Genomic DNA, 25,044 nt, shown 5'->3' with positions numbered 1-25,044 from the left:
GCTAACGCTAGTGAGAGGTACAAAACATTGCCGAGCCTATACAGTAGATTCGATGCGAACCTTCACTGTTCATATATTTCGGAGCTAGCGACGCAGGCTGCATTTCTACCCTCAGTGGATTGTGCTCAGCACGTGTACAGGTTTTTATATTTTTTTCTCCTCACAACCTCCGGTTGACTACGCAGGCCATAATATCGATGCGGCGGTTCATTGCGGACAGGGACCTTGTAACCTGTAGAAGTGCAAACAGCTGTGTAACGCTTATACTTTTGCTTTAAAAATAACCCAACTGCCTGAAGCTAGCAAGAAATAGTACAAAACACCTCAGAACCTGGAGCTAGGACGGCCTGTGCATAGTAAGCTAATTCGCGACTCTTTCCAAGCGGTGACATGTACTCTTTATAAAACAGTAATGCCTCTAGCAACACTGTACTGACTCAAAAGGAAAGCACTCGAAACAAAAGGAGAACGAACTTCCAGCGTCCTTTGTCCTGCATTCTGAGCACATCATTGCTTCTGTGTGGGCGTCTTCTTGTCCAGCATGCAGCGACTAACACCAGAGAACGCAGTTTGAATGTATATCTTGGCACTGAGCATCGTTTATGTCCCTTGTCATCGTTCGAAAGTGAGCCATTAATGTACGTGTTCATTATGATTCATAAAGTTGCTCTCAGACATGCACAAAGTGACCCAAAAGTAGTTCTTTCAAATTTGTTCTTTTATGCGAAGCATATTACTAGAGCTACACTACAGCCCGTCGAGCGCGGCGGTGGAGCTACCATTGACCTTTAGCGTGACCACGTGACACCTCGTGAGAACATGACGTCACAGCAGAGGAGAGATGGCCTGCCGGCTTGCGCGGTCGGCCGCGGCGGTGGAGGCTCCACATCAGAGGCGCTGCAGCTGACCACGTGACGCTACAGCAGCGGTATAAAGCTGAGCTTGCCTCGCTCTCCGGGCACTTACGAGGCGGCCAGGTGTTGGGATGCCGCCTAGAAGCAGGGCTGATTTGAACGAGAAGCGAAAGCTTCAGCGTGCCACAGAGACCGATGAAGAGCGGGATGAACGTCAACCAAGGAAAGCCATGTATTACCAAGCCTAGCCATTAATATGCTTCGCATCTGACTAGGCTTAACCTTAGCTAAGCCTCAGCCATTTTTGTTAGAGTACTACCGCAAATTTTTTTTTTTCACATCGCGTCATTGACTGTAGAGAGCGAACAATTTCCCTGCTCCTTCGTATTTAACTTGAGGCAATTAAATAACCATCCTCTTAAAACAGCCCGGTCTTTTGACAGTGCCTGTGCACTGAGCTCGAGCTTCAGGGCTCTCCGTGCCCTTTGCACGTACAGTATTTGTCAAAAGTAACCAGGATGCATGGTTTAATTCTCATTCGTATAGTAGAGCTCTTATGGCTTTCTTAAAGGTAAAAAAGTCCTTTGAAGGTAAGGACAAGGGTTTTCCTTACCATACAGTAATTTAGAGCTTGAGGGCTGGCATAATAGCCTTAATATACGACTTAGAAGAAAAAAACGTGCAGCATGGTTACTTTTGACAGACTGTACTTTACATGCACTTTACACGCACGGAAAGTGCACAAATGCAGTTACGTTGGTCCTAGAAGTCCTAGAGGTCCCAGATGTATGGGCGATGCCTCGCAGTGCCAGTCGACGGTGGCGACCATGGCGGCCTGTACGCTGGCGCTGTTGAAGGGATTGGCGCTGAACCACGACATGGATCTGACCAACGTCGGCATCCTCTTCGCCGGTGCGCTGGCTGCTGTGAACACCGCCAGCCTGCTTCTCAGTTGGGTGGCGCACGGTTTGTTTGATTCAGGATATGCGAACGCAAAGAAGATGCGAAAGTGCGTAGACACACACGGAGGCTGACAAAAGTCACATTTACTATTCAATTTTGAAAACTATCGAGCGATGCCTGAAAAAATGTTGCATCGGTAGACGACATCAAAGGTGCAGCAACATCCATCCAGCCATCCAACATCCACCTTTTTTGGCTGCCGCCGCGGCGGCTCAGCGGTTATGGTGCTCGGCTGCTGACCCAAAAGACGCGGGTTCGATCCCGGCGGCGGCGGCTAGAATTTCTTTGGAGGAGAAATTCTAGAGGCCCATGTACTGTGCGATGTCAGGGCACGTTAAAGAACCCCAGGTGGTCGAATTTTCCGGAGCCTTCCACTACGGCGTCTCTCATAGCCTCAGTCGCTTTGGGACGTTAAACCCCATAAACCAAACCAAACCTATTTCTGCTAGCCAAAGGGAATGTGATGATCGTAGGCCCGTCACAAATGACGGGGATGCCGGGTAGCTAATCTTCTCGATTTACGTATTGGCACCTATAACATCCTTGGTGAAGTGTATGGTGAACAAGGAAGTGTTCTTGGTGAAGGTGAGCTGTGTTTTTAAGTTTTCTTAACCGGCAGTGTGTTTTAAAATATCGAACGTCAAAAATACCCATTTGAAAGCCCGTTGTGGTCGGATTCCTGGAATACAAAATTATCGATTGGCGTCTCTCGCAATTCTTATGCGACCGATACAGGCGAAGGTGGTGTGTTTGGTAGTGTACAAGTTAGCTTCGTTTAGGCGACGGTACCACGTATCGTGTAGCGACGCCATTTTGCAATTATCTAATGCGAGAAAACCAACTCAACGGGCATTAAATGTGTGTTTTTGAGATGCGATAGTTAGAACCACATCGCCAATTAAGAAAATTTGGAAGCAGTGCTAACTTTCGATGGTGACGGCCATGCCATCAATTTTGCTGTATAACTTTTCCCTCCAAAATCAAGAATAAAAAGGATATTTATTTTAACCTAATTATTCGTCTAATTATAAGTCCAATTGAGGTACACTCCCCCGTAAAAAAATGCACGGCCCAAGAAGTCTGCTTGTGAGGGCTGCTGCATGCCTCTTTATGCATCCTCAGCAACCGTAGCCTCTCGAAAGAGGAATGGCATCGCGTAATCAATCCTATCAAGCTGTGGACTGCTAGATATGCTAGGAAGCTCCGCTGAACACAGAAGCAAACCGCTTGGGCTGTATACTTTTGACGGGGGTTGTACATTATTTACGCCTTGCTGTAAAATCCACCAGATCGCACCGACTTATCTCTCGCGGCGTTGGAAATGAAAATTCTTAAAGGTTAAAAGTAATAAACCTCCATACACTGAGTTTCGGGCGCAGGTGACCGGGCTAGTTCGTGATTCATGGCTGCGAAAAACGGAAAAAAACGAAACCTTTACGGCAAGAACGGACAAACGGCGCGTTGAGTTTCTCCTTTTCCTGATCCTTGACTTAAAATTTACGGTGTATTTCATTCTTCGCTGCTATTAATGGCGAGGTTTCTCGGAAAGATAAGCTTTCGAGGGGTCCCTTTTTAGCAATACTTGTCTTAATCACGTTGAGTCACCGTCGGCATCAAAGAGAGTGTGCTCACCAGGTGGCTTACGCTTATCACCATTGTGCAACTTTATCGAAGTGTTATCTCGCTCAGCACTTTGAAGCAGTGTCGTCAGGCTGCCTTAGAAGAGGTGCTTTTAGGGGCTATGGTGCACGATTAAACCACTTTTGTCACTTGATTTCCACTCAAAAGTGTTTTTTCTTGGTTGTATAAACGGTAAAAATTAACACTTTCGCGTGAAGGTTGAAGAAATAAGCGTGTGGTTCTCCCAAACATCGCTTAGATCTCTATTTTACTAATGATTCAGTTTCATTTCGCATGAGACCGATCTGAACGTCGTAGTTGCAGTATTGTTTGGCTGCGGTTGACGAGAATTTGGGCAATGCAATGCACGCCACATATGACCTGTAACGTATGCTTGGTGGTGCACATCAGCTGTTATATCGCCATATCAAGCGTGAAATTCTGACCTTGTTTTAAGGGAAATCGTTGCTGTAACGTTCTCTAGGGCTTGATGTTAATGAAAGAATAACTGGACGATAGTGGAGCTACGTTCATCTAGAAGCCTGGTAAATTTACGAGACTGCGGTTTTGTCGCCGTGCATAAGCTGCTGGAGAGGGAAGTTTAGGCGCTCACGGTGCACGGACGCGTCTGTTGCGCAGGCCTGCTGATGTCCTCCGTGGTGGTTCTCACAGCCAAATACCGCAAGAACCCCGGCCACATAGCGCCGGCCATCGCCGCCTCGTTCGGCGACCTCACCACCCTGCTCCTGCTGTCCTTGTTCGCCTCCTTCCTGATGCGACACCCGTGTACGCCTCAGTTCGTGCGATTCTCTGTGTCAGCGCTTTTCTTTGAGCGAAAAACACCTGCAGCTGCTGCGCGTTCACAGAATCATGCCGAAAAAGAAATTGCTTGCAGTGCACTGCGACCGCATGACGTGAATGAAAACGAGATCCCTGTATCGCCGAGCCGCAGCAGTGGCTCACTGGTTATGGTGCTCGGCTCCTGACTCGAAACATGTGGGGTCGATCCTGGTCGCGATGATCTCATTTCAATGAAGGTGAAATGCGAGAGTACTGTGTACTGTGCCGAGATAAGCGGAGCCTTCCAATGCGGTGTCTCTGACATCCTGAGCCGCTTTGGCACTTCGAGCGCCTTAGATCAAATCCTCCAATGTTATTCTTTTTTTTTGCAAATTTGTGCGTTGTGACTGACGTACCGAGTGGGCTGTTTTGAGTGGATTTCTTAGGAAAGGTAATTCACGTTAGATGAGAAGAGGACGAGCTCCACAGGTCGAGCCAGTCCGCGCGGCACCTCTCGCTGGTCTCGTTACCTTGGAGGTATTGGCGCGAGAATGATGCGAATTAAAGGTCCTGTCACTCTAAAAGCAATTCCAAAGCTTCCAAACTTTTCGCCTACCCTAGGGCTGGTGCATACAGTTATTGCAAGCCTTTCAAATATCAATTAAAAATTTCACTTCCATTTGCGACATACAGTACACTTAAAAAGGGCATTTATTCGTGGATATAACGCTTGAAAACTAGGCAGATAAACGTTCGTAGCCTGAGCACACTGGCTAATTGATATAAAAATGAAAAATTGAGCAAAATATATGCATAGACTTGGCTGGTGCAACCCAGAAGCTAAATCGTTCCATTTTATGAAGCAAGAACTCTCTGAGTAGCCAGATAGATTTTAGCGTTCTGATTTTACGCCACGGTTTGGAATTCAAGCTGAGGCCAGGATTTGATACTGTCTGTGCTTAGAAACGCTCCTATACACATGCATATCGGCTTTATTATCGTAGCTGGAGACATTGTGCTACGTGGTAGTACACTGAAAGTATTAGACATGTGAACCATTTTTATATTTTCTCAACGGAAATATTTTTAGCTTTAGGAAAAGTTATACTTCCTACTTGAAGTTATCTTTACAAAGAAAGAAGGTGGACCTGCTTGCAGTCTGCTAAAAGGCAGAGTAACGTATTCCTTTTTCGCGCTTGACTACAGTGTGACACTGCGGCCTGAGCCTTAATCTCGTGCTTGGGAGATGCGGGATTTGATACCCATCGCCGCCGGGCACCCACCGGCTTCTTTTAGATGCAAGCTTTCTTTTGGCCTGCTTCTTGGCCTCTCTCGGTTGCAATATTTATAAAGGGCCTAGATTCCACCTGAAGTGTTTCAAAGACCTTTTGCCACAGTGGTTTCTGGCCTAGCTGGACTGCGCACCCCACGCTCTTTTAATTTCGGATAAGAACTTCCGAAAATTTCCCTCCTGTATGGCATTTCAGCCCCACAGTTGTATTGCAGCGTACAGCCCTCCTTAACAATAGAAAATTATACGAAATTTCACTCGTCCGTATATTCCTGACAGGCTTTAATTCTATATTCAAATTCGTCCTCACTGCGCATCAGGACCTAAGCGGGCAGTTATTGTGTTCCTGCGCTGTTTCGCCCACCGCCGCATCTAGTAACGTTTATAGTTAGATAGCTCCGCTAAAGTGCCCACCACAATCATCAACATTCAACGATAGGTCATATTTTGAATTACAACTGATGTAAGATGTGCGTGTGGCGGCTGTGTGCGCCAGCCGTGCCAGTTGTGTGGAAGTCAGCGCATCCTATGCTACTTTGTGGTACAGTGTTTCAAAGTAATGATGTAACGTATTTGTTTTAAAAGATCGGTTAGCTTTTGTCGCGGTACTTTCGTTGTGTCAAGCGTCGTGTTCACGGCGGCGCAACGCAGACCTGACGCCGGCGGTGATCCTGAGCTGCGTAGTGCTGCTGCCGGTGTGGGTTACTCTGGCCAGCCGGAACAGCGTCTCCCGAGAGGTGCTGCGTGTTGGCTGGCTCCCCATCATCGTCGCCCTCACCGTCTCCAGGTACGCGCGGTAACACCGGAGGAAGCGAAAAGGAAGAACAACTGACGATATTGTTACGGTAATACCGTAACATCCCCGTAACAATATGTTTAATCAGATCGGCTGCTCTAGAAGTGTACCCACACCCCTCTGTAATGCTCCCACCCTTAGAGTATCAATGAATAAATAAATAAAATGTTAGGAACTTTTCTGAACTACAAGAGCTCGTTCGAAACGGGTAAGCGCATGATATCGAGGTAGTGTTGAGAAAATGCTGTTCTATCTGGTTTAGTTGAACATCTACTGGCTCAGTCTAGTCACAGGAAGGTACTATGGAAATAAAACTTTGTTTAATCGTTTTAAAGAGCTCATGCTAGCAAAACAAAGAAGAGGTAACCTTCCGTAGCCGGTACAGAGCTTCCATAAAACACCCAGGCCTCCATCCCTGAAACAATTTTCCGTGTGTATTTAAAATGTGGGCTTGAGGTGGTTCTACCCAACTTTTCGCATAGGGTTCCCGATATTAGTGCCAGCTATTGGCGCCAGATTAGACACTAGCAACAATCGAAGCCGACACCAAACAAGTTACGTGCACATGGGAGGAGACGGAGCGAAGCGCCTATACTGACAAGGAGGCTACATTACCCACTTTGAGCGGATAATGTTTATAATCATCATCATGATCAACCTTAGTACGCCCACCCCAGGGCAAAGGCCTCCCCCATGTCTCTCCACTCTGTCTTTCGCCAGCTGCAGCCACCGAATCCCCGCAGGCTTAATCTCATCCGCCAACCTATATTTTAGCCACCCACTGCTAAACTTGCCTTCTCTTGGAATCCACCGCGTAATCCTTACGGTGCTGAGGTTATCTTCACATTATATACTCTGTCCAAGCCCACTTCTTTCTCTTGATTTCGACCGGGATATTTTTAGCACGCGTTTATTCCCTAACCAAGCCTGCCCTCTTCCCGTCTGATAACGTTACACCTAAAAGTTTTCTTTCCATAACTCGGTGCGTTGTCCTTAACTTAAGCTGAACCCTCTTTGTTACCCTCCACGTTTCTGACCCATTGGTAAGTTCCGGTAAGACATAGCTGTTCAATACTTTTCTCGTGAGGGAAATTGATAAACTGCCATTCATGATCTGAGAAAGCCTGCCGTAAGCGCTGCACTTCATTCTTCTAGTTCCTTCTTTCTCATGATCGGGATCCACCGTCACTACCTGCCCTAAGTAGACGTGTTTCCTTCGCCCTTCCAGCACCTCGTGTAATACTTGGCCACAACTTTCTATGAACAAATCACTTTGCCCTCGGCCTTCAGTCCCCTGCAGCTGCAAAGTAACTGACCAAGGCGGCCATCAGACCTGTAAAGCAGCGCAGGGTGCTAAGAACATGTCTCCAGACAAACCTCCTTTGGAAGCTGAATCCGGAAACATTGAACGGTAGAACCTTATCCGCTGACGCTAGCCTAGCAGTACGGTCCGAAGAACTAGCTGGCTTCAAATGGGATGTCCTATAGGGCTAAGCGAGGATAAGTGGACAAATGAGGGGTGCGCACGAACGGTGATATCGTATATTGGCGTACGCACAAAAACTAAGTGTTGCATTTCTCATCAACCAGGATATGTATGGCAGCATACAGGAGTTCTATAGCGTAAACGAGAAGGTGCCAACTATGGCAATTACGCTTAACATGAGGTAGAACCTGAAAGTGGCGCAGGCCTACGCCTCTTCATCCAGCCATGATGACCAGATCGTTGAAAGCTGTGAAGGCGTGGAATGACCAAGGTAAAACCCCAGTACGCTGGCCTTACTGGCGACTTCAATGCGAAGGCAGGCACGAAGCACACCCCAAACCAAGCGGGGGGCAACTATGGCACAGGCTCCCGGACTAGAAGGGGAGTTATTAGTAGAGTAGACAGAGAGAAATAATTTACGGATCATAAGTACTTTCTTCCGGCAACCACAGAACAGCGAGTGGACGTAGGAGAGCCCCAATGGTGAGACTAAACATGAAATAGACTTCGTGCTATGTGCTATGGTTTTGAGGTCAGCGGAAAGGAAAGGTGCGTTGTAGCGATCCCAGAATGGTAAAGTCTCGAATTAGCTTAGATTTTAAAAGGAAATGGAAGATACTAGCGAACTATACGCTAAGGCGAAAGTTGGGCAAGTTGGATGTGGTTCATAACGTTCCAAGTGACTTGTGTAAATTGAGTATTTAAGCAATAAACCCCGATCACGAGTCCCGTTTCTCGTGTTCCTTTTGCGCTATTTTTTCATCATAAAATATAAGACTATCAAATAGTTGGTGGTAAGAGAGATAGTAGGGAAATTCAGGATATCGCAACACAACAGATATTGGCCTCTTTCTAAGGAAGACAACACTAATCTTCAAACAACCAACGATAATCTTACGTCAAACAAAAATAGCGCAAGGGCTGAACAGCGACAAGCAAGGATACACACGAGCGCTACTTTTTTTTTCGAAGCCACGAGCCTGTAAATATACACGACGTGGTGATACATTGCGCAGGCGCAGGAGGACAAACAATTTCAATAGTTTCTAAGATAATCTAGTTCCTTTCGAGCCCAACAGACGGTTTCGCGATGCACAAGTCACCTAAGCAATCTATAGCGTCTGCTTCAATGACTTCACGGGTAAATTTGCTAGGTTGTTGGTGATGACATTGCACGCTTCATAGATAGGTACGAAATATTCACCATTTCTGCTGTGTACAACAAGAAAACCACCTCTTTTTTCTATTACATTGTAATGATCCTCGACAAGGAGTTCGTTAAGGCACCTTCCACTCTGACGTATATAATTCTTTCCGCATGTGAATGCAATACTGTACAAAATTGATTCCATATATTCAATGAACTTGGTTGCATGCTTCGTGGTACACCCACCCTTTCTGGCATAGCCAGGTCTTGTCAACTTGCAGTTTCCGCAGCTTTTCAGAACCTGAAAAAAACAACTTTGCGTTTGACCGTTGTCTAATGATTTTAAAGCGATGGAGCAAGCCGTGAATGTATGGAATAATAGCAACTTTTTGCTTATTTGCTCAAAAAGGAGGTGGAACATCTAGAAGGGAACAGATCTGCCTCAGAAGGATTTGGCAACACTTACAAGGGCATACATAGGAAACCCGGCATGAGTTAGCCTCTGTACTTGTTCAGCAAAACTTGCTGCCATTAGCTGAGAGCAAGACTTCTTTATGACATTAGAGAGGCATAACTTTGCAGTTCCCCTCTTGACAAGTTTGAAGTGCGCATAATCATGTGAGAGCAGTGGGTTGTTGGTGCGTGGCTGATATTTCCAGTAAATCTGGTCGTCCTGGAATAAAAGGTTCATTTAAAGGAACCGGATACTGTCCCCTCATGGCAACTCATGAGTAAATTCTAGAGGCGAGAAGCCTGTGCGTACGAAATTTGGTGTGTTGGTAGCAACTGATTCGGAAGAACCAGAACCGCAGCCAAGGCAGATTAATCGTCAATGCATCTAAAATCCTTTGTTACTCTTAAGTAACAAGGGGGCGGCAAAGCGCTCTCAAGTTCGGTTAAGTATAGATCGCCAAGCAGGGGGCGTTGCAAGGCCCTATACATTCACTTTTTCTGCAGATATGGCGACCGCTCCCAATGAATAGAAGTGGACTGGAGATAAAGGTTTAAAAGTTCCAAAGAGCCACTGCTAGACATACCCGATGCATTCTGGACGGGAATGGCTCCAAACTTGTCAATGCAGGTTTGAACACAAGGAAGAAAATTAGCTTGCGACAACGAATAACAGAAATCCTTAATATCTATAGAGAAATTTCTTAAACCGTGGAGAATAGGAGTCTTAAGTTATGACAGCTTGGAGTCGTTAAATAGGAAGGGATCCTCGATTTGCAACAGGCTGAGTTTTTCTTAAAGGAAATGAGCAATACACTTTTGCCAGGTTTCACTTTCAAAGACAATCGCCCTGAAAGGAACGTTCACCTTGTGTGTTTTAACACAGAAGATGCCAAGGTGATCCCGATTGGACAATTCAATGCCCTTTAAAACTTTTTGTAGCTGCAGCCTGTTACAAAGATTAGTTTTACGCTAAGAAATACATAGCTTCAGGTAAGGCTCGAAAGCATTAGCTACTGCTCTCAGTGCTTTCGCATCGAACAGCCCGTGGGAGATGACAGCAAAACCGTCCTCTTTGTCTGCAGGCAGCACACAAAGTTCGTGTTCCTGAAAACCGAAGCAAAGTTTTGTACAGATACCTTCGGAGCTGGGGCTTTTCCATAGATCAAGGTTTCCACACCTTCCGAAACACAGCGTGAGGATTCTTCTGCAGAGGCTCGGTGAGACACCTGTCGTACTCACGGCAGGAGTTCCGACGCAGTCCTGCTCTTGTCTACGGGAAACTTTGGACCCTGTGACAGCACCTGGTGCACGTCCTGCGGTAGGCTCACGCGTTCCAGGAGATGGACGGGGCTCTTGGTAGCCCGACAGATCTGGGGAAACGATCCCGAAGCTGTTTGAGCTGAAGCTGCCAAAGGAACTCTGTAGTGCGATCAGTCAGGGCTGACAGCTCACGAAGCTGCTTCTTTGCTGCATGAGGGACCCCTGCGGTGCTGACCTGTAATTCCAAGAGTCTCCTATGCAGGCGTGCGAGCCGGCAACATTCAGATTTTTTAATCCTCTAAATGCGGGTTCCATGGCCAATAGAAGAAAGGAAGCCTCCAAATAGGGCCCCGAGGCCATCTGGTAGAATCTTGCGGCGTATGCAGAAGGCAAGGGACCTTGCTTTGCAGACTGCACTGGCAATGAAGGAAAGTTTTGCCCTGGGAACACGTAAAACATAAAAGAAAGAGCCGGATGTACCTGAAATGAAATTTATTAAGGTGGCAGTTTGGGCTCTTTGGATACAGATGTCAAACAAAATAGCGCAGCGGCAGAACCGAGAAAAGCAAGGATTCACAACGAGCGATAAATTCCAACCGTTTGTTGTGAACCGCATGGCAGTAAATATGCACGACAAGGCGATAAATTGCGTACGCACAGGAGGACAAACAATTTCAATAGTTTCTCAGATAATCTAGATCCTTTAGAGATTATCCAACAATTGGTTTCGCGCTTTGTTTTCTGCCCTGCGGTTCACAATAAACTGTTGGAAGTTAGCACTGATATGAGTCCTTGCTTGTCCCTCTTCTGCTCCTGCACAATTTTTGTTTGACATGTGTTACCAACAAGCCGAAACTGCCACCTTAATAGATTTAATTTCTTGTACGTGGAGCGCTTTCCTTCATGTTTCACATGATCCTACGGTGACAGTAGCCTTCATTGCCAGTCCAATGTGGAAAGCAAGGTCCCTTGTCTTCTGTTCTGTATGCGCCACAAGATTCTACCAGACGACGTATTAGCCTAGTTTGGAGGCTTCCTGCCTTGTATTGGCCATGGAATCCGCATTTGTAAGATTGAAACGCCTGAATGGCTCCGGCTCGCTCGCCTATATAGGAGACTCCTGGAAGTACAGGTCAGCACCGCCGTGGTCCCTCCTGCCGCCAGGAAGCAGCTTCGTGAGCTGTCAGGCCTGACTGATTGCACTACAGCGTTCCTTTGAAAAACTTCAGCTCAAGCAGCTTCGTGATCTTCTTCCTCAGAAGTGTCCGGCTTCCAAGCGCCCCGTCCATCTTCTGGAACGCGTGAGCCTACCGCAGGACGTGCACCAGGTGCTGTCACAGGGCCCAAGAGTTTGCCGTGGACAAGAACAGGACTGCGCAGGAACTGCGCAGGGCGTTTTTGCTGTCATGTCCCACGGGCTCTTCAATACAAAAGCTCTGGAAGCAGTCGCTAATGCTTTCGAACCTCCCCTGATGGCTGTCTATTTCTAAGCTGAAAACTAAAGCAAAAGAGCTTTTTAACACGCTGTAACTACAAAGAGTATTAAAGGGCATAGAATCGTCCAGACTAGATCACCTTGACATCTTCAGTGCTAAAAGGTACAAGATGGACGCTCCTTTCAGGGCGATGGTCTCTGAGAGTGACACGTGGCAAAAGTGTATAGCTCTTTTCCGTCAAGAAAAGCTGAGCTTGTTGCAAATTGACGATCCTTTCCTAGTTAAGGGCTCCAATGATGCCATAGCTTAAGCAAAGTCTCCTACGCTCCAGGGTTTAAGAGTTTCTCTACACATAGTAAGGATTTCTTTTATTCGTTGTCGCAAACTAATTTGCTTTCTTGTCTTGTAACCTGCATTAACAAGTCTCAACTAATTACCTTCAAGAATGCGTCGGGTACGTCTAGCAGTGGCCTTTTGGAGCATTTCAGTCCTTATCTCCAGACCACCTTTATACATTCGGGCGGGTCGTCATATCTGTGGAAAAAGTGGATATGTGTAGGTATTTCTTTGCCCCCGTGCTTAGCGATCTATACTTAGCCGAACTTGACAGACCGCTTTGCAGCCGACTTGCTTACTTAAAAGTAACAAAAGGTTTTAGATACGTTGACGACTGTTTCATCTTCCTTGACTCTGATTCTGGTTACTTCGAATCACTTGCCACTAACGCACTAAATTTCGTAGGCGCAGGCTTCTCGCATCTAGTCATTTCTCATGATTTATCATCAGGGGACAGTATCTGGTTCCTTGATATGAACCTTTTATTCCAGAACAATCAGATTTACTGGAAATATCAGCCACGCGCCAGCAACCCACTGTTCTCATATGATTCTGCGCACTCCAAACTTTTCAAGAGGGGAATTTGAAAGTTATGCCTCTCCAATTGCATAAAAAGGTCGTGCCCTCAGCTAATGGCCGCAAGTTTTGGTGAACATGTACAGAGGCTAACTGACGCCGTGTTTCCTATGCATGTCCTTGCAAATATTTCCGAAATCCTTCTGAAGCAGATCTGTTCTCCTCTAGGTGTCTCATCTCCTCTTTCAACAAATTAGCGAAACGTTGCTATTATTACAGACATTCACGGCTGTCCCATCGCTTGAAAAAGATTGGACAACGGGCCAAGGTCAAAGTCATTTTTTTCAGTTCTTGTAAAGCTGCGGAAACTCCGCAAGCTGACAAGACCTGGCACTGCGAAAAAGGGTGGTTGTACCACGAAGCATGTAACCAAGTTCGTTGAATGCATGGAATATGATGTGTACAGCATTCCATTGACATGCGGAAAGAAATACATAGGTCAGAATGGAAGGTGGTCGAACGAACGCCTTCGCGAGCATCGTTGCAATGTAAAAGAAAAAAGAAGTGGTTTTCTTGATGTACCCGGCAGAAAGACCCAAGATTGTGTACCTCTCTATGAAGCATGCAACGTCATCACCAAGAGCCCTAGCAAACTTAACTTACCCGTGAAATCATTGAAGCAGAAGCCATAGATATCAAAGGTGACTTGAGCATCGCGAACCCGTCGGTTGGACTATCTCGAAAGGGACTGCATTATCTAAGGAACTATTGAAATTGTTTGTCCTCCTGCGCCTGCGCAATGTAGCGCCACTTCGTGTATATCTAACGCCCTGCGGCTCACAATACACTGTTGGAAGTTTGCGCTCGTGTGTGTCCTTGTTGGTCCCTGTTCTGCTCCTGGGCTATTTTTGTTTGACATGTGTTACCAACAAGCCCAAACTGGCACCTCAATAGAGGAGCTCACTACAATTACTACGGAGTGCGCAGTACAGGTAGGCGGTAGGATGGTTCGATAGGATACAGGCAAGCAATCCCAGAAGACGAATTACCTGATCAAGAAATGCCAAAGCATACAAGTGCCTAAACTTGCACACAGTAAAATATGGTTGTGCTTTTAACGTTAATGAATAAGCGCAAGGTAGCCGACGTAAGGAAGTTCAATAAGTAGATAATCGAGCATCCTCAAAGGAATACAGGCAGCCTAAAATCAGCGAAGAGGAAAAAAAGCATAGGTAAAAACCTGATGTAACAGGCGAAGAAGGTAATGCCATTCTCAATACTTAAAGTAGCTGCAGAGTTCTACGCAAATCTATAAACTACCTAGTGTAATCAGAATGTTAATGAGATGGTTAGTAGAGCACAGGAATGGGACACCCTGCCTGTAACGAAGGAGGAAAGAAAGCACCAGAAGCAATTCAAAGGGATAAAGCACTTGGAGAGGGTCGGGTAACAGCAGATCTGTTCAAGAATGTAGGGGAGATTGTGCTGGAAAAACTATCCACCCTGTATACGCAATGTCTTTTGACCCTGAGTGAACCTGAAAGCTTGTATGAACGCTAACATTGTTTTAACTTATAAGGAGACGTCAAGTACCTGAAAAATTGCTTACCGTAAGCCCACATTCTGTTGCCTACAAGGAAAATTCATCACAAGAGCTCTCTACGCACCCCACTCCTTGGCCGATCCCCCTGTGTCGGCATGCGCCATTGTACGAGGTTAAGAACACCTGTAAGATATTTACTAAGGTATAGGCTAATAGAATCAGCACAGCCTTAGACTTCATTCAACGAAATCAATAGTCAGGCTTTCGTAGCGTACAATTGAAAATAGACGATATTCAAACTACCACTCAAGAGACAAAGAAATGCGCAGAATACAGCCAATCCGAATTTCCTTGATTACAACGAAGCATTCGACTCAGCGGAAGCCCCAGCAGTCACAGGCCTTGTGAAATCACTGTAAAACAGTCTTATGTGAAAATACTGGATGGCATCTATAACGATGGCTTTGTAATCAGAGTCCTCCATAAAGTCAGCAAGAAAATTCCAATAAGCAAGGCTGTTAGCCAGGCAGGCACGATCTCGCCATTTCTCTTCAACGCGTGCTTACGGGAGTTGTTCCGATGCCGTGATATCGAACAATTATGGATAAGAGTTAATTGAGAATATCCAAGTAATTTTCCATTCACTGATCACATTGCCCTGCTAAATCACGCAGGAGATACACTGCAAAGAATGAGTTACAGAGTCATTCATAATTAAAACTGCGCGAACAGAAACAAGGACACGAGCAAGAAAACAGACAACACACACAAGCGCAGACACGGGACTTGCACTTGGAGGCAGCAATGAGGGATGCGCAGAAGGTTGCTGCTTTGTCATTGGGCATGTTACATAAAACAGAGCCCAGGGTAATTAATTTAATTATGAATGATTCAAACCAACTAGCCCGCCAGAAGATACTTGAGTTACAGAGGCACAGCTGTAAAGTAGTAGCGTGCGGCAGCCGAGCGGCCGCAGCAGAGAACCAGCGAAGACCGGTGCAGGACAAGGAATCCGTGTTTATTTGTCTGACGCTTCTTTTATACACAGCGGTTGCTTATCTGCTGCTGCTATCAGTGCGCGTCATGGCAAAGTGACGCGTCATGCACTTGACGCGATCACATTCCTTCCCTCCAAGATCTTCGCCTCCACTCATTAGCTGCAGTGGCGGAAATCGTGGGAGGTATATCGGTCTGGTGGTTTCCGGGAGCGCTGGCTTCTGCGCAGTGTTGTTGGTGGAGAGTCGGAAGGCGCTTCAGCTTGCGCCTCAGGATGTGCATTGTGAGCAGCTGGCAGCTGCAATTCTTGCCCGTCTTGTGGTGGCGGGGTCGGGGTTGGTGCATCATCGCGAATAGGGGGTACTGCCGCGTCCGCGTCATGCTGCGCCTCTTGTAGTGGGGAGGGGAGCGTCTCCTGATGACGCTCAAAGTCGTCGGTGTCCGGTCGTCTCGGGGCTTCCGCCCCGGTGTCCAGTCCTGCATACTGGAAAGAGCTGCGCGATCGCAAATGATCAACATGAACGTGTCGAACTGTGTTCTGAGTCTCTACGAGATAGGTCACAGGGCTGACTAGCCGCACTACACGCCCTTCCGTCCATGACACCTTCTCTTGCCGGACAGTCTTCACGTACACCCAGTCTCCTTCCTTAAATGAACGGAAAGTTGATCTCCGGTGGTCATGCTGCTGTTTTAGCCCTTCTTGCCTACTCTGCATGTCATCCCGAAATGATGGCCTTAGTAATGACAGTTTCGTGCGTGGTGTTCGTTTCAGAAACAGTTCAGCCGGACACTTGCCTGTTGCCGTGTTAAGGGTTGTCCTATACGCCAGCTGGAAGTCGTCCAGTCTCTCCCGTATCGATCTGTTGTTACCTCTCTTGTTGTCGTGCAGAAGCTGCTTACGAAGACTCCTTTTTACAGTTTGCACCGACCTTTCGGCAGCCCCGTTGGACTGCGGATGGTATGGCGGGCTGTACGTGCGTCGGATGCCACAGGCATCGAGGAAGTCCTGGAACTGCTGCGCTGAAAACTGGGGGCCGTTATCAGAAACCAGTTGTTCAGGGTATCCGTAAGCAGAAAACAGACTCCGCAAGCGCTCGATAGTCTTCGCGGCTGTAGTAGAGCGCATAGGAAACACTTCGATCCACTTTGAAAACAAGTCCACGCACAAAAGAAATGTCGTTTTATCAAAGTCAAAAAAGTCCACATGCACGCGCTGCCAGCAGCGGGCGGGAAACGGCCATGGCTCGAGCGGAGAACGGGGAGCGCTATTTTGCATTTGTTGGCAAATGCTACACGTTTTTACCGCTGTAGTGTGCCAAGTGTGACAGGTTCCGCTACCACCATGCGCCGACACTGCGCTGCGCCTGACGACGACGAAGTTCCCCCGCTCTCTTCTCTCTTGCTGCTGGCTACGCCCGTCTACGCTGCCAGACCCTGCACAGCAGTTCGGTCTCTTGAGGACGCCTAATAAACGCACCCCTACAATTGGTGCAGGTGCTGGGTTCGTCCCCTACCAACCTGGAACTCCGGAGCCGTACGCTGCCGCCTGTGTCAACCATGCCAAATGAGACTGCCCCAACACCGGCGGCCAGTTCAACCACCGTCATTTGTTCTGGCGCCATCCGGCAGCGTGACCCTGCCCTCTTCAGTGGCACTGCCGACCAAGATGTTGACGACTGGTTGTCATCGTATGAGCGAGTGAGCAGCTACAACAAATGGGATGACACTATCAAGCTGAGTAACGTCCTCTTTTATCTCACAGACGTGGCGAACCTCTGGTTTCGAAACCATAAGGCGGATCTACCCACTTGGCCCGTATTTAAGAAGAGTTTTGCGGAAGTATTCGGCCGCCCTGCGGTGCGCAAGCTCCGTGCCGAACAGCGCTTACGGGACCGCGCTCAACACACCGACGAGACCTTCACAAGTTACATTGAAGACATCGTTGACCTCTGCAAACGTGTCAACGCCGCCATGCCAGAAGCGGACAAGATCCACCACATCCTCAAAGGCATCGCTGACGACGCATTTCAGATGCTCCTCGCGAAAAATCCTACCACCGTCAGTGAGGTTATTAAGCTTTGCCAGAGCTACGACGAGCTCCGCAAGCAGCGCGCTTCCACACGGCGTGCCGGTGTCTGCGACGAGGCCCTCTCTACACTGGCCCTGGGCGGTACTTCTCCTGAGGACTTTGTAGGGGTGCGTTTATTAGGCGTCCTCAAGAGACCGAACCGCTGTGCAGGGTCTGGCAGCGTAGACGGGCGTAGCCAGCACCAAGAGAGAAGAGAGCGGGGGAACTTCGCCGTCGTCAGGCGCAGCGCAGTGTCGGCGCATGGTGGTAGCGGAACCTGTCACACTTGGCACACTACACCGCGTTTTCGATCTCTGCGTCTAGCCCTGGCCACCAGAGCAAGCTACGTGCGAGCATCTTCATGCGTGAAGCACCGGGGTGTTCCGTGTGCAACAGACTCAACACTGCATTTCTCATCTTTGTTGGCACAACAACACGACTGCCCCATGTGACGCATCCCGCTTCCAGCGACAGCTCCGCACGTCTGTTATAGTACGGTACAAGTTGAGCATCTCTGATTTGTGCTGGCCATCCTTCAAGCGTATATCTAGACTTTGCTGAGAATGCCGTCATACTTGCTAGCTTTGGCAACGTCTTTAGCCGTCAGTGGCTTAGTTTAAAAAACAGCAAGCGTATGTGTCTCATCAACGCTGTTTTCGGTTGCAACAGGCAGTCTGGACAGCGCGTCCGCCACTTCCATTTGAGATCCTTTCCGATATCTCAAGTCGTAGCGATAAGAAGCCAGGATTAACGCCCACCGTTGCATTCGAGCAGCCGCCAAAGATGGGACCTGCTTCCGTGGCCCTAAGATGCCTAGTAATGGTTGATGATCCGTGAACAACGTGAATGCCCTGCCATATAGGTAACGATGAAACTTCTTGAGAGCAAAGATTATTGCCAGCGCTTCTCGCTCGATCTGGGCATAGCCACGCTCAGCTTGCGATAACGTCCTGGAAGCAAAAGCGACAGGCTTTTCTCGCCCACTGGGAAGTATGTGAAAAAGAACCGCGCCGAGCCCATACTGCGACGCATCACAGCTTAGAGCCAAGGGTTGCTTCGGATTGTAGTAAGCAAGTACCGGACTGGTCGTGAGCAAGTTCTTTGTTTTTCGAAACGCGCGAGAACCTTCGCTTGTCCATTTCCAACGCGTGCCCTTCTTCAGGAGCTCGTAGAGCGGCGCAGCCACAGTCGCCAAGTTAGACAGGAACTTGGAGTAGAATGTTACCATTCCCAGGAAAGACTTCAGTTCAGTACCATTTGTAGGCTCCGGTGCACGCTCTATTGCCCTTGTTTTCGATCCCAGTGGCTTTATTCCATCCGCTGAAATTATGTGGCCCAGATAGCGGACTTCACTGCAAAAGAGCTTGCATTTTTCCATGCGCAGCGTCACATTGTGCTCCTGCAAACTTCTTCCAGCCTTTTCCGACATTCATTCTCACTTGAACCTCCAATGATGACATCATCAATATAACACCCTACTTCAGGGATACCCTTAAGAAGCCCGTCCATGAGCGACTGGAATATGGCAGGAGCACTGGCAATGCCGTAAGGGAGCCGCTGGTACTGGTAAAGGCCTTGGTGGGTGTTTATAGTTAAAATCGCCTTTGCATCTTCGGCAACTTCTACTTGCTGGTAAGCGGCAGCAAGGTCTAGGACGCAGAATACTTTTGAGCCTGCCAATGTTGTGAACAAATCTTCTGGCAAGGGAAGAGGGTAGTGCTCAGTCAGCAGCACAGGGTTCACCGTGACCTTGTAGTCACCGCACAACCGCACTTTTGCTCCTCCGTCTTTCGGTACCACTACCAGCGGAGTCGCCCAATCGCTTCTGGTGACCCTTTTCAGTACCCCCGCCCGTTCCAAGGCGTCTAGTTGTTCGGACACAGCTTGCTTCAATGCAAAAGGCACGGGACGGGCCTTGCAAAATACTGGCTTGCTGTCTGGCTTCAAGAGGACCTGTGCTTTGTAGCCCGTTATCAGCCCCATCTGCGGCGAAAACAAAGCCTGAAACTTCTTAAGTTCCTCCACGGCGTCTTCTTGCTGTATAGCATTAACTTCCTGCCAGTTTAATTTCAGCTTCCTCAGCCAGTTGCGGCCGAGCAGACACGGCAACACTTTCCCACCGTCATCTACTATCAGAACAGGTAGAACGTCAGTTTGATTAGCGTGCTCAACACGCACATCAGCCGACCCTACGACCGGCACTAGTTCTCCTGTGTACGTTCGTAAAGGAACCGTAGCCGTCGTTACTGTTAGATGGGGAAACTTACGAAGAAAAACTGACTTCGGCATGACGGTGACGGACGCCCCTGTGTCTATTTGCATCCTTAAGGCCTGTCCTTCCACCAGAACTGTGACATAGTATGCAGACTTATTTGTTGTCATACTAATATTTCTTGCTCTTCGTCAGACTCATCGGCCGAGCTATCGATTGCATTCAGCGCGTTCGGTTTGCCTGTGCGCTGCCTGCACTTCGATTTCAAGTGACCTTGCTCTCCGCAGTTATGACACTTGTACTTACGATATCGGCAATTATTGGCGGCATGGCGTTTACCGCAACGGAAACACTCTACGGGCTCAGTCTTGCTTCGATAATTGTCCTTAGCACGGTAGCCTTGACTCAGAACATCAACTTCTAGTCCTGAGTGCCTTTGTGGTATACTTTTCAGCTCTTCTAGCTTTACTTCTTGAGTCTGGGTGGCGGCTAGTTCACGATTTAACGCAATTTTGCACGCCTCTTCGAACGTCAGCTTTTCAGCGGCAAACAGCTCACGCTGAGTGTCGACGCAGCGTAGCCCGGCGACTAGCCTGTCTCTAAGCGCTTCGTCGAGAAATTTGCCAAACTCGCAAGTTCTGGCCAGGTGCTTCAGCTGCACAATGAATTCGGCTACAGTCTCTTGCTCAAGTTGCAATCTTCGGTTAAATCGGCACCTTTCCGCAATCACGGCCTTTCGGGGACTGTAGTGTGTTTTCAGTAGCGCCGTGACCTCGTCATACGTTTTGCTGGCAGGGGAATTCGGAACTAGCAGGTTCTTCAATACTTCATACACTCGAGGTCCTACTACAGTCAGGAATACGGCTGGCTTCTTGCCTTCAGCCACATCATTTGCCAAGACGTAAAGCTCAAATCTTTCCAAGTAGGACTCGAAGCTCTCGCTCCTTTCGTCAAAAGTATCAATTTTTCCCACCTTCGTCATTGCAGCATCCGCCAGGCAGTACTCTTCAGCAGCAACCGACGAAAGCAGCCAGCCGCCTCGATCCCATCCTCGTCGCCAGTGTAATGTAGTAGCGTGCGGCAGCCGAGCGGCCGCAGCAGAGAACCAGCGAAGACCGGTGCAGGACAACGAATCCGCGTTTATTTGTCTGACGCTTCTTTTATACGCAGCGGTTGCTTATCCGCTGCTGCTATCAGTGCGCGTCATGGCAAAGTGACGCGTCATGCACTTGACGCTATCACACAGCTAAACTGGGAGCCTAAAATTAGCATGCAGAAAACCAAAGCAATGTTCAACAGTGTTGCAAGGGAAGAACGATGTAGCGATGTGCAGGAAGTTGTAACATACGTTTATTTAGGGCAGGCAGTGGCCGCTGATCCGGGTCATGAGAAGGAAATTACTAAGACAATAAGAATGGGCCAGGGCGCACATGGTAGGTTCTCTCCTATCATGAATTTCAGTTTACCAATATCCCTCAAGACAAGTGATGCATCTGTATCTTACTGGTACTCACCTATGAAGCAGACGCGTGGAGGCTTACGAAAAGGGTTCAAGACAACGCACCAATCTGAGGAAAGAAAAGTTAGAGGTTAAGAGACAGAAAGCGCACCGTGAGGGTGAAGCAACAAACGCAGGTTAATGAGTTCCTATTCGAAATAAACAGCAAGACATAGGCTTGGGCAGGGTATGTAATGCAAAGGAAAGATAACCGCCGGTTCTTGACGGTAACGCATGGGATTTCATAAGTAGGCATGCGAAGCAGGCTCGGCAGAAAGTTAGGTGGGTGGATGAGGCTAATACGTTTACTGGTATGTGATGGCCGTGAACTGGCAAATGACAAGGGTTATTTGAACAGACATTGGAGACGTCTTTTCCCTGCAGTGCGCGTAATCAGACTGATCATGATGAGTTCGTAGAGCAGCGGGGAATAGTTTTTGAATTTAGGAATGGGCAGTTCAGGCTAACGTGAGCCTGCAGTTTCTGCGAGAAGGTTCACATCGGCTCCACGAACTTGGAGTTAAGGAGGAAGGAATATCCCTTCCTCTATAACTAGGACGGGCAAGAAATCATCCAGAAGAAATGGTTACTAGTGAAAAGGCAGAAGCGTCTCGCTTAAGAAGTTTGTAACCGACGCCACGACAAAGAGCCATGTTCCTAAAAATGAGCGCGCGTTTCTCGTTCCAGCTTCGGCGGATACATCCTGGACTATGCAGTGGATAAATTTCCTCCAATCGCCTTGCACCTCTCCTCTGTCAACGGTGAGATAATATGCCTCACCCGATGACATATTGCTCGTGGGTGCGTTTGTAACGTGGCTGGCAGTCCAAGTAGAATACTCCTGGAGCGGGCATATGTGTTTAATGGGCCGCTGTGCTTTTGCGACCATGAAATGCGCTTCAGAGATCCTTAAATATGCTGCTTTGCTTCAAAGCTGTTCAGGCCATTAGAGGCGAAGGGAGTTAGCGGGAGTATGGTGCAGAACAAAATGAACACATCACGTACTCCAGAGCTGCGATCGAATACAGCCAGAGAATGGCAGCTCCAATACTGGCCCTATTTTGCAGAAGGCGCCCACAGCCAATTTTCACGATTGCAGTATCTCTGCTGTTACTTCGATTTTTTTTCGCGAACGATACTGAACGCATACGTCTAGGCGCCGGCAGGTGCATTTCACTGCGAGATATTGCAACATTGTTGAGAAACCAAGTTTTTTGCTGTTGAGGAAAATCTAGAACAGGAGGCTTGTCTGTGGTGTGCGCTGACAGTGTCCAAACTTTTATGCAATACTTTTCCTTACTCTATGCTGTGCTGTGGCTAAGGAAACTTCTCTGAGGTGGCAGCATGTGGAAAAGCAGCTTTTTTTAGTTACGCTCTATATTTGGCTAATAGATGAGAACCGAATGCGGTTTCACCCATCGGCGTAAATATCATTCTATACAGCTGACCACCTTTATTTGTGCGGAGCGAAGTTTGGAAGGAATCTAGCTTATCTTTTTTTTGAGACAGACCAAAGCAGCGCCTTTGCTTTTATGTGACGAATTATTATTGCTTCAGATGAGCCCTATTTTTGATGTGGCGATTCAATTGTTCCTCTGCCATTGGTCCCTGCTCTGGTGTATAGACTGCATGGGATGACGTCACGCTCGTCGTGGCAGAAACACGCCCATGACGCCGTTAGTAAAATTGCGGCACACGCGTATGCTACTTTGGAGGCCGGCCGCCAACGTGCTTAACACCCCTGATGACCTTAATCTGCGCTGCGTCAGTCCCGGAAAAGAAACTCTGCGATGGTTGCGTAATAAATAGACGAAGCATGGTCCCTATGCAGTGCAGTTGTCCGACTAGCCGCGGTGCCACTTACTGAACGGCCGTGCTTCTGATTAGGTTGTTGCTTTCCAATGTCGGGTTGCGCTCATCGTACCTGATGGCACAGCGTTACAAAATACAGATTCTGCTGCAAGATTTTTGCGTGGATGGCCTTCCCAACTAGTCGGCTTCAGCTCGCGCGACAAACCAGGTCGGCGAGTCTCGTCATAGAGCCAGCGCGCCGGCCAGTTGGGCACGCCTAAGCGAACTGGTTGGCGAAATCAACGACAGCAGAATCATGACGCTTTTAGTTACTTTGAATGTACCCAAATGGCGGCCACTGAGCGAACGCCCACATCTGTTGTGCGGATTGCCTTTCGGCGAGGTGAGCGAGAGCCTACCCCTTAAAGCATTAACTGAAAGAGGGCAGTTTTTGCAAAGAAGTGCAAGAGCCCAGCAATTATAGAGGTCTTAATTTGGATTAGAACGGCGCCTGCTTCTAAATCCTACTTGTAACCGCTGCAGGCGTGGCAGTTTTGGCATTATAGTTGACCCGTTTAGGTCACGCATGCCGGCCGAACGCCATACAGTTACAGATGCAGCCGTAAAAGCAGGCCGACCTACGTTCGAATAAATCAAGTGGAGGATTCATGGACATCAATTTTCATTGTGGGGGAAGCGTAGAATATTGTAAAGCACCGTTATAGCCATATTGAAGATGGTCTGGGCGTCCGCTTCGGCTGCGGGAGATGGTTGGTTCGAAACCCACCGCCGGACACCCACCGGTAAAAATGGGTACCAGCCACCCCCGGCCCGGCGCCCGGCTCTTCAGGGGTGTGCGCTTGGAGGAAGCTCCGTAAACCCCGCTGCGCCCCTTCGGGGGCAACCTAGTTTCGAGCACTCAGCCTGCAAAGGTGGTTCGTGTTTCACTGCGAAGTAAGGAGTTCCGACTCAAAACTCGTACGCTCTAACCAGCGTGTCTCAAGACAAACACTGTAAGCGATCCTTCGTTTCGAAGAGAAAACTTCAGAGTATCACAGCTGACTAGAAATGCCGGTTTTTCCGGCTGTCTGACTTGGCTGTCTGACTTCCGGCTGTCTGACTTCATTTTGCCGGTTCATAGCAAGACGTTTTTTTTTAGTTTGTAAATCGCTCCCATCGAGCAACAAATCAGCAGGACCGGATGAAATACCAAATGCTTTTCTAAAGCATTACGCAGAACAGATATCGGCATTTCTGACTAACCTTTTCTAGTTATCGCTAGATTCAGGTGAAATACGAAAAACTATGGCGCACGGCACGTGTTGTCCCAGTTTAAAAAAAAAGATGAACCGTTATCTGTCGCGAATTATCGACCAATCTCGATCACGAGTACGTGCTGTAAAATGCTGGAACACATTGTAGCATCATATATTCTGCAACACTTAGAAGGAAACAAGGTATTATCTGAATTTCAACATGGTTTTCAAAAAGGGCTATCAACTGTCACACAACTGCTATCGACTGTGCATGAACAGGGATGTGTGTTAGACGCGAACGGTCAACTCGGTGTGTAGTTTCTAACTGTTGTTTAAACTGGAATGTATTGGTATTCCTCAAAGTATTGTCCCCTGGATGAAGGCCTACGTTAGTGATACGAAAGAATACGTCACCATCAGGAACTGTTCGTCTCGGATGTTAGATGTTACTTCTGGTGTGCCTCAGGGAAGTGTCTTGGGCCCGATCCATTTTTTAGTTTTCATCAGTGACCTGTTAGATGTTATTCCTGCGCAGGATTCTGCCCGATTATTTGCCGACGGCTGTTTGGTGTTTAAAGAAATTACGTGCACAAAGGATCAAGAAATATTACAGGATACTTCAGAAGCTATTTCCCACTGGTGTACAAATTGGTGTATGCAGTTAAACACTGATAAAACGGTACTTTTAAGAGCAACAAGGAAAATATCCGGTGTTCCTTTACATATCAGCTTAACAACAATA

General features: G+C 47.9%; 1 protein-coding gene across 1 annotated transcript in view; it reads left to right on the top strand.

Moving 5' to 3' along the window:
- The window catches only part of LOC149325410 (solute carrier family 41 member 3-like), a 72,287-nt gene that overhangs the window by 17,081 nt on the left and 30,162 nt on the right, over positions 1 to 25,044 (top strand). Inside the window, exons 5-8 of the mRNA XM_089564270.1 lie at positions 1,661 to 1,805; positions 4,077 to 4,223; positions 6,160 to 6,295; positions 21,943 to 22,016. Coding sequence (XP_089420396.1) covers positions 1,661 to 1,805; positions 4,077 to 4,223; positions 6,160 to 6,295; positions 21,943 to 22,016 — 502 coding nt within the window. The remainder of the gene's footprint in view (positions 1 to 1,660; positions 1,806 to 4,076; positions 4,224 to 6,159; positions 6,296 to 21,942; positions 22,017 to 25,044) is intronic.

Source organism: Amblyomma mixtum, chromosome 10 (genome assembly GCF_055824585.1).
Source record: "Amblyomma mixtum isolate Tamu chromosome 10, ASM5582458v1, whole genome shotgun sequence".
Classification (NCBI taxonomy): Eukaryota; Metazoa; Arthropoda; class Arachnida; order Ixodida; family Ixodidae; genus Amblyomma; species Amblyomma mixtum.
The sequence above is the reverse complement of the archived record's forward strand: the minus strand, read 5'-3'. Positions and strand labels throughout refer to the sequence as shown.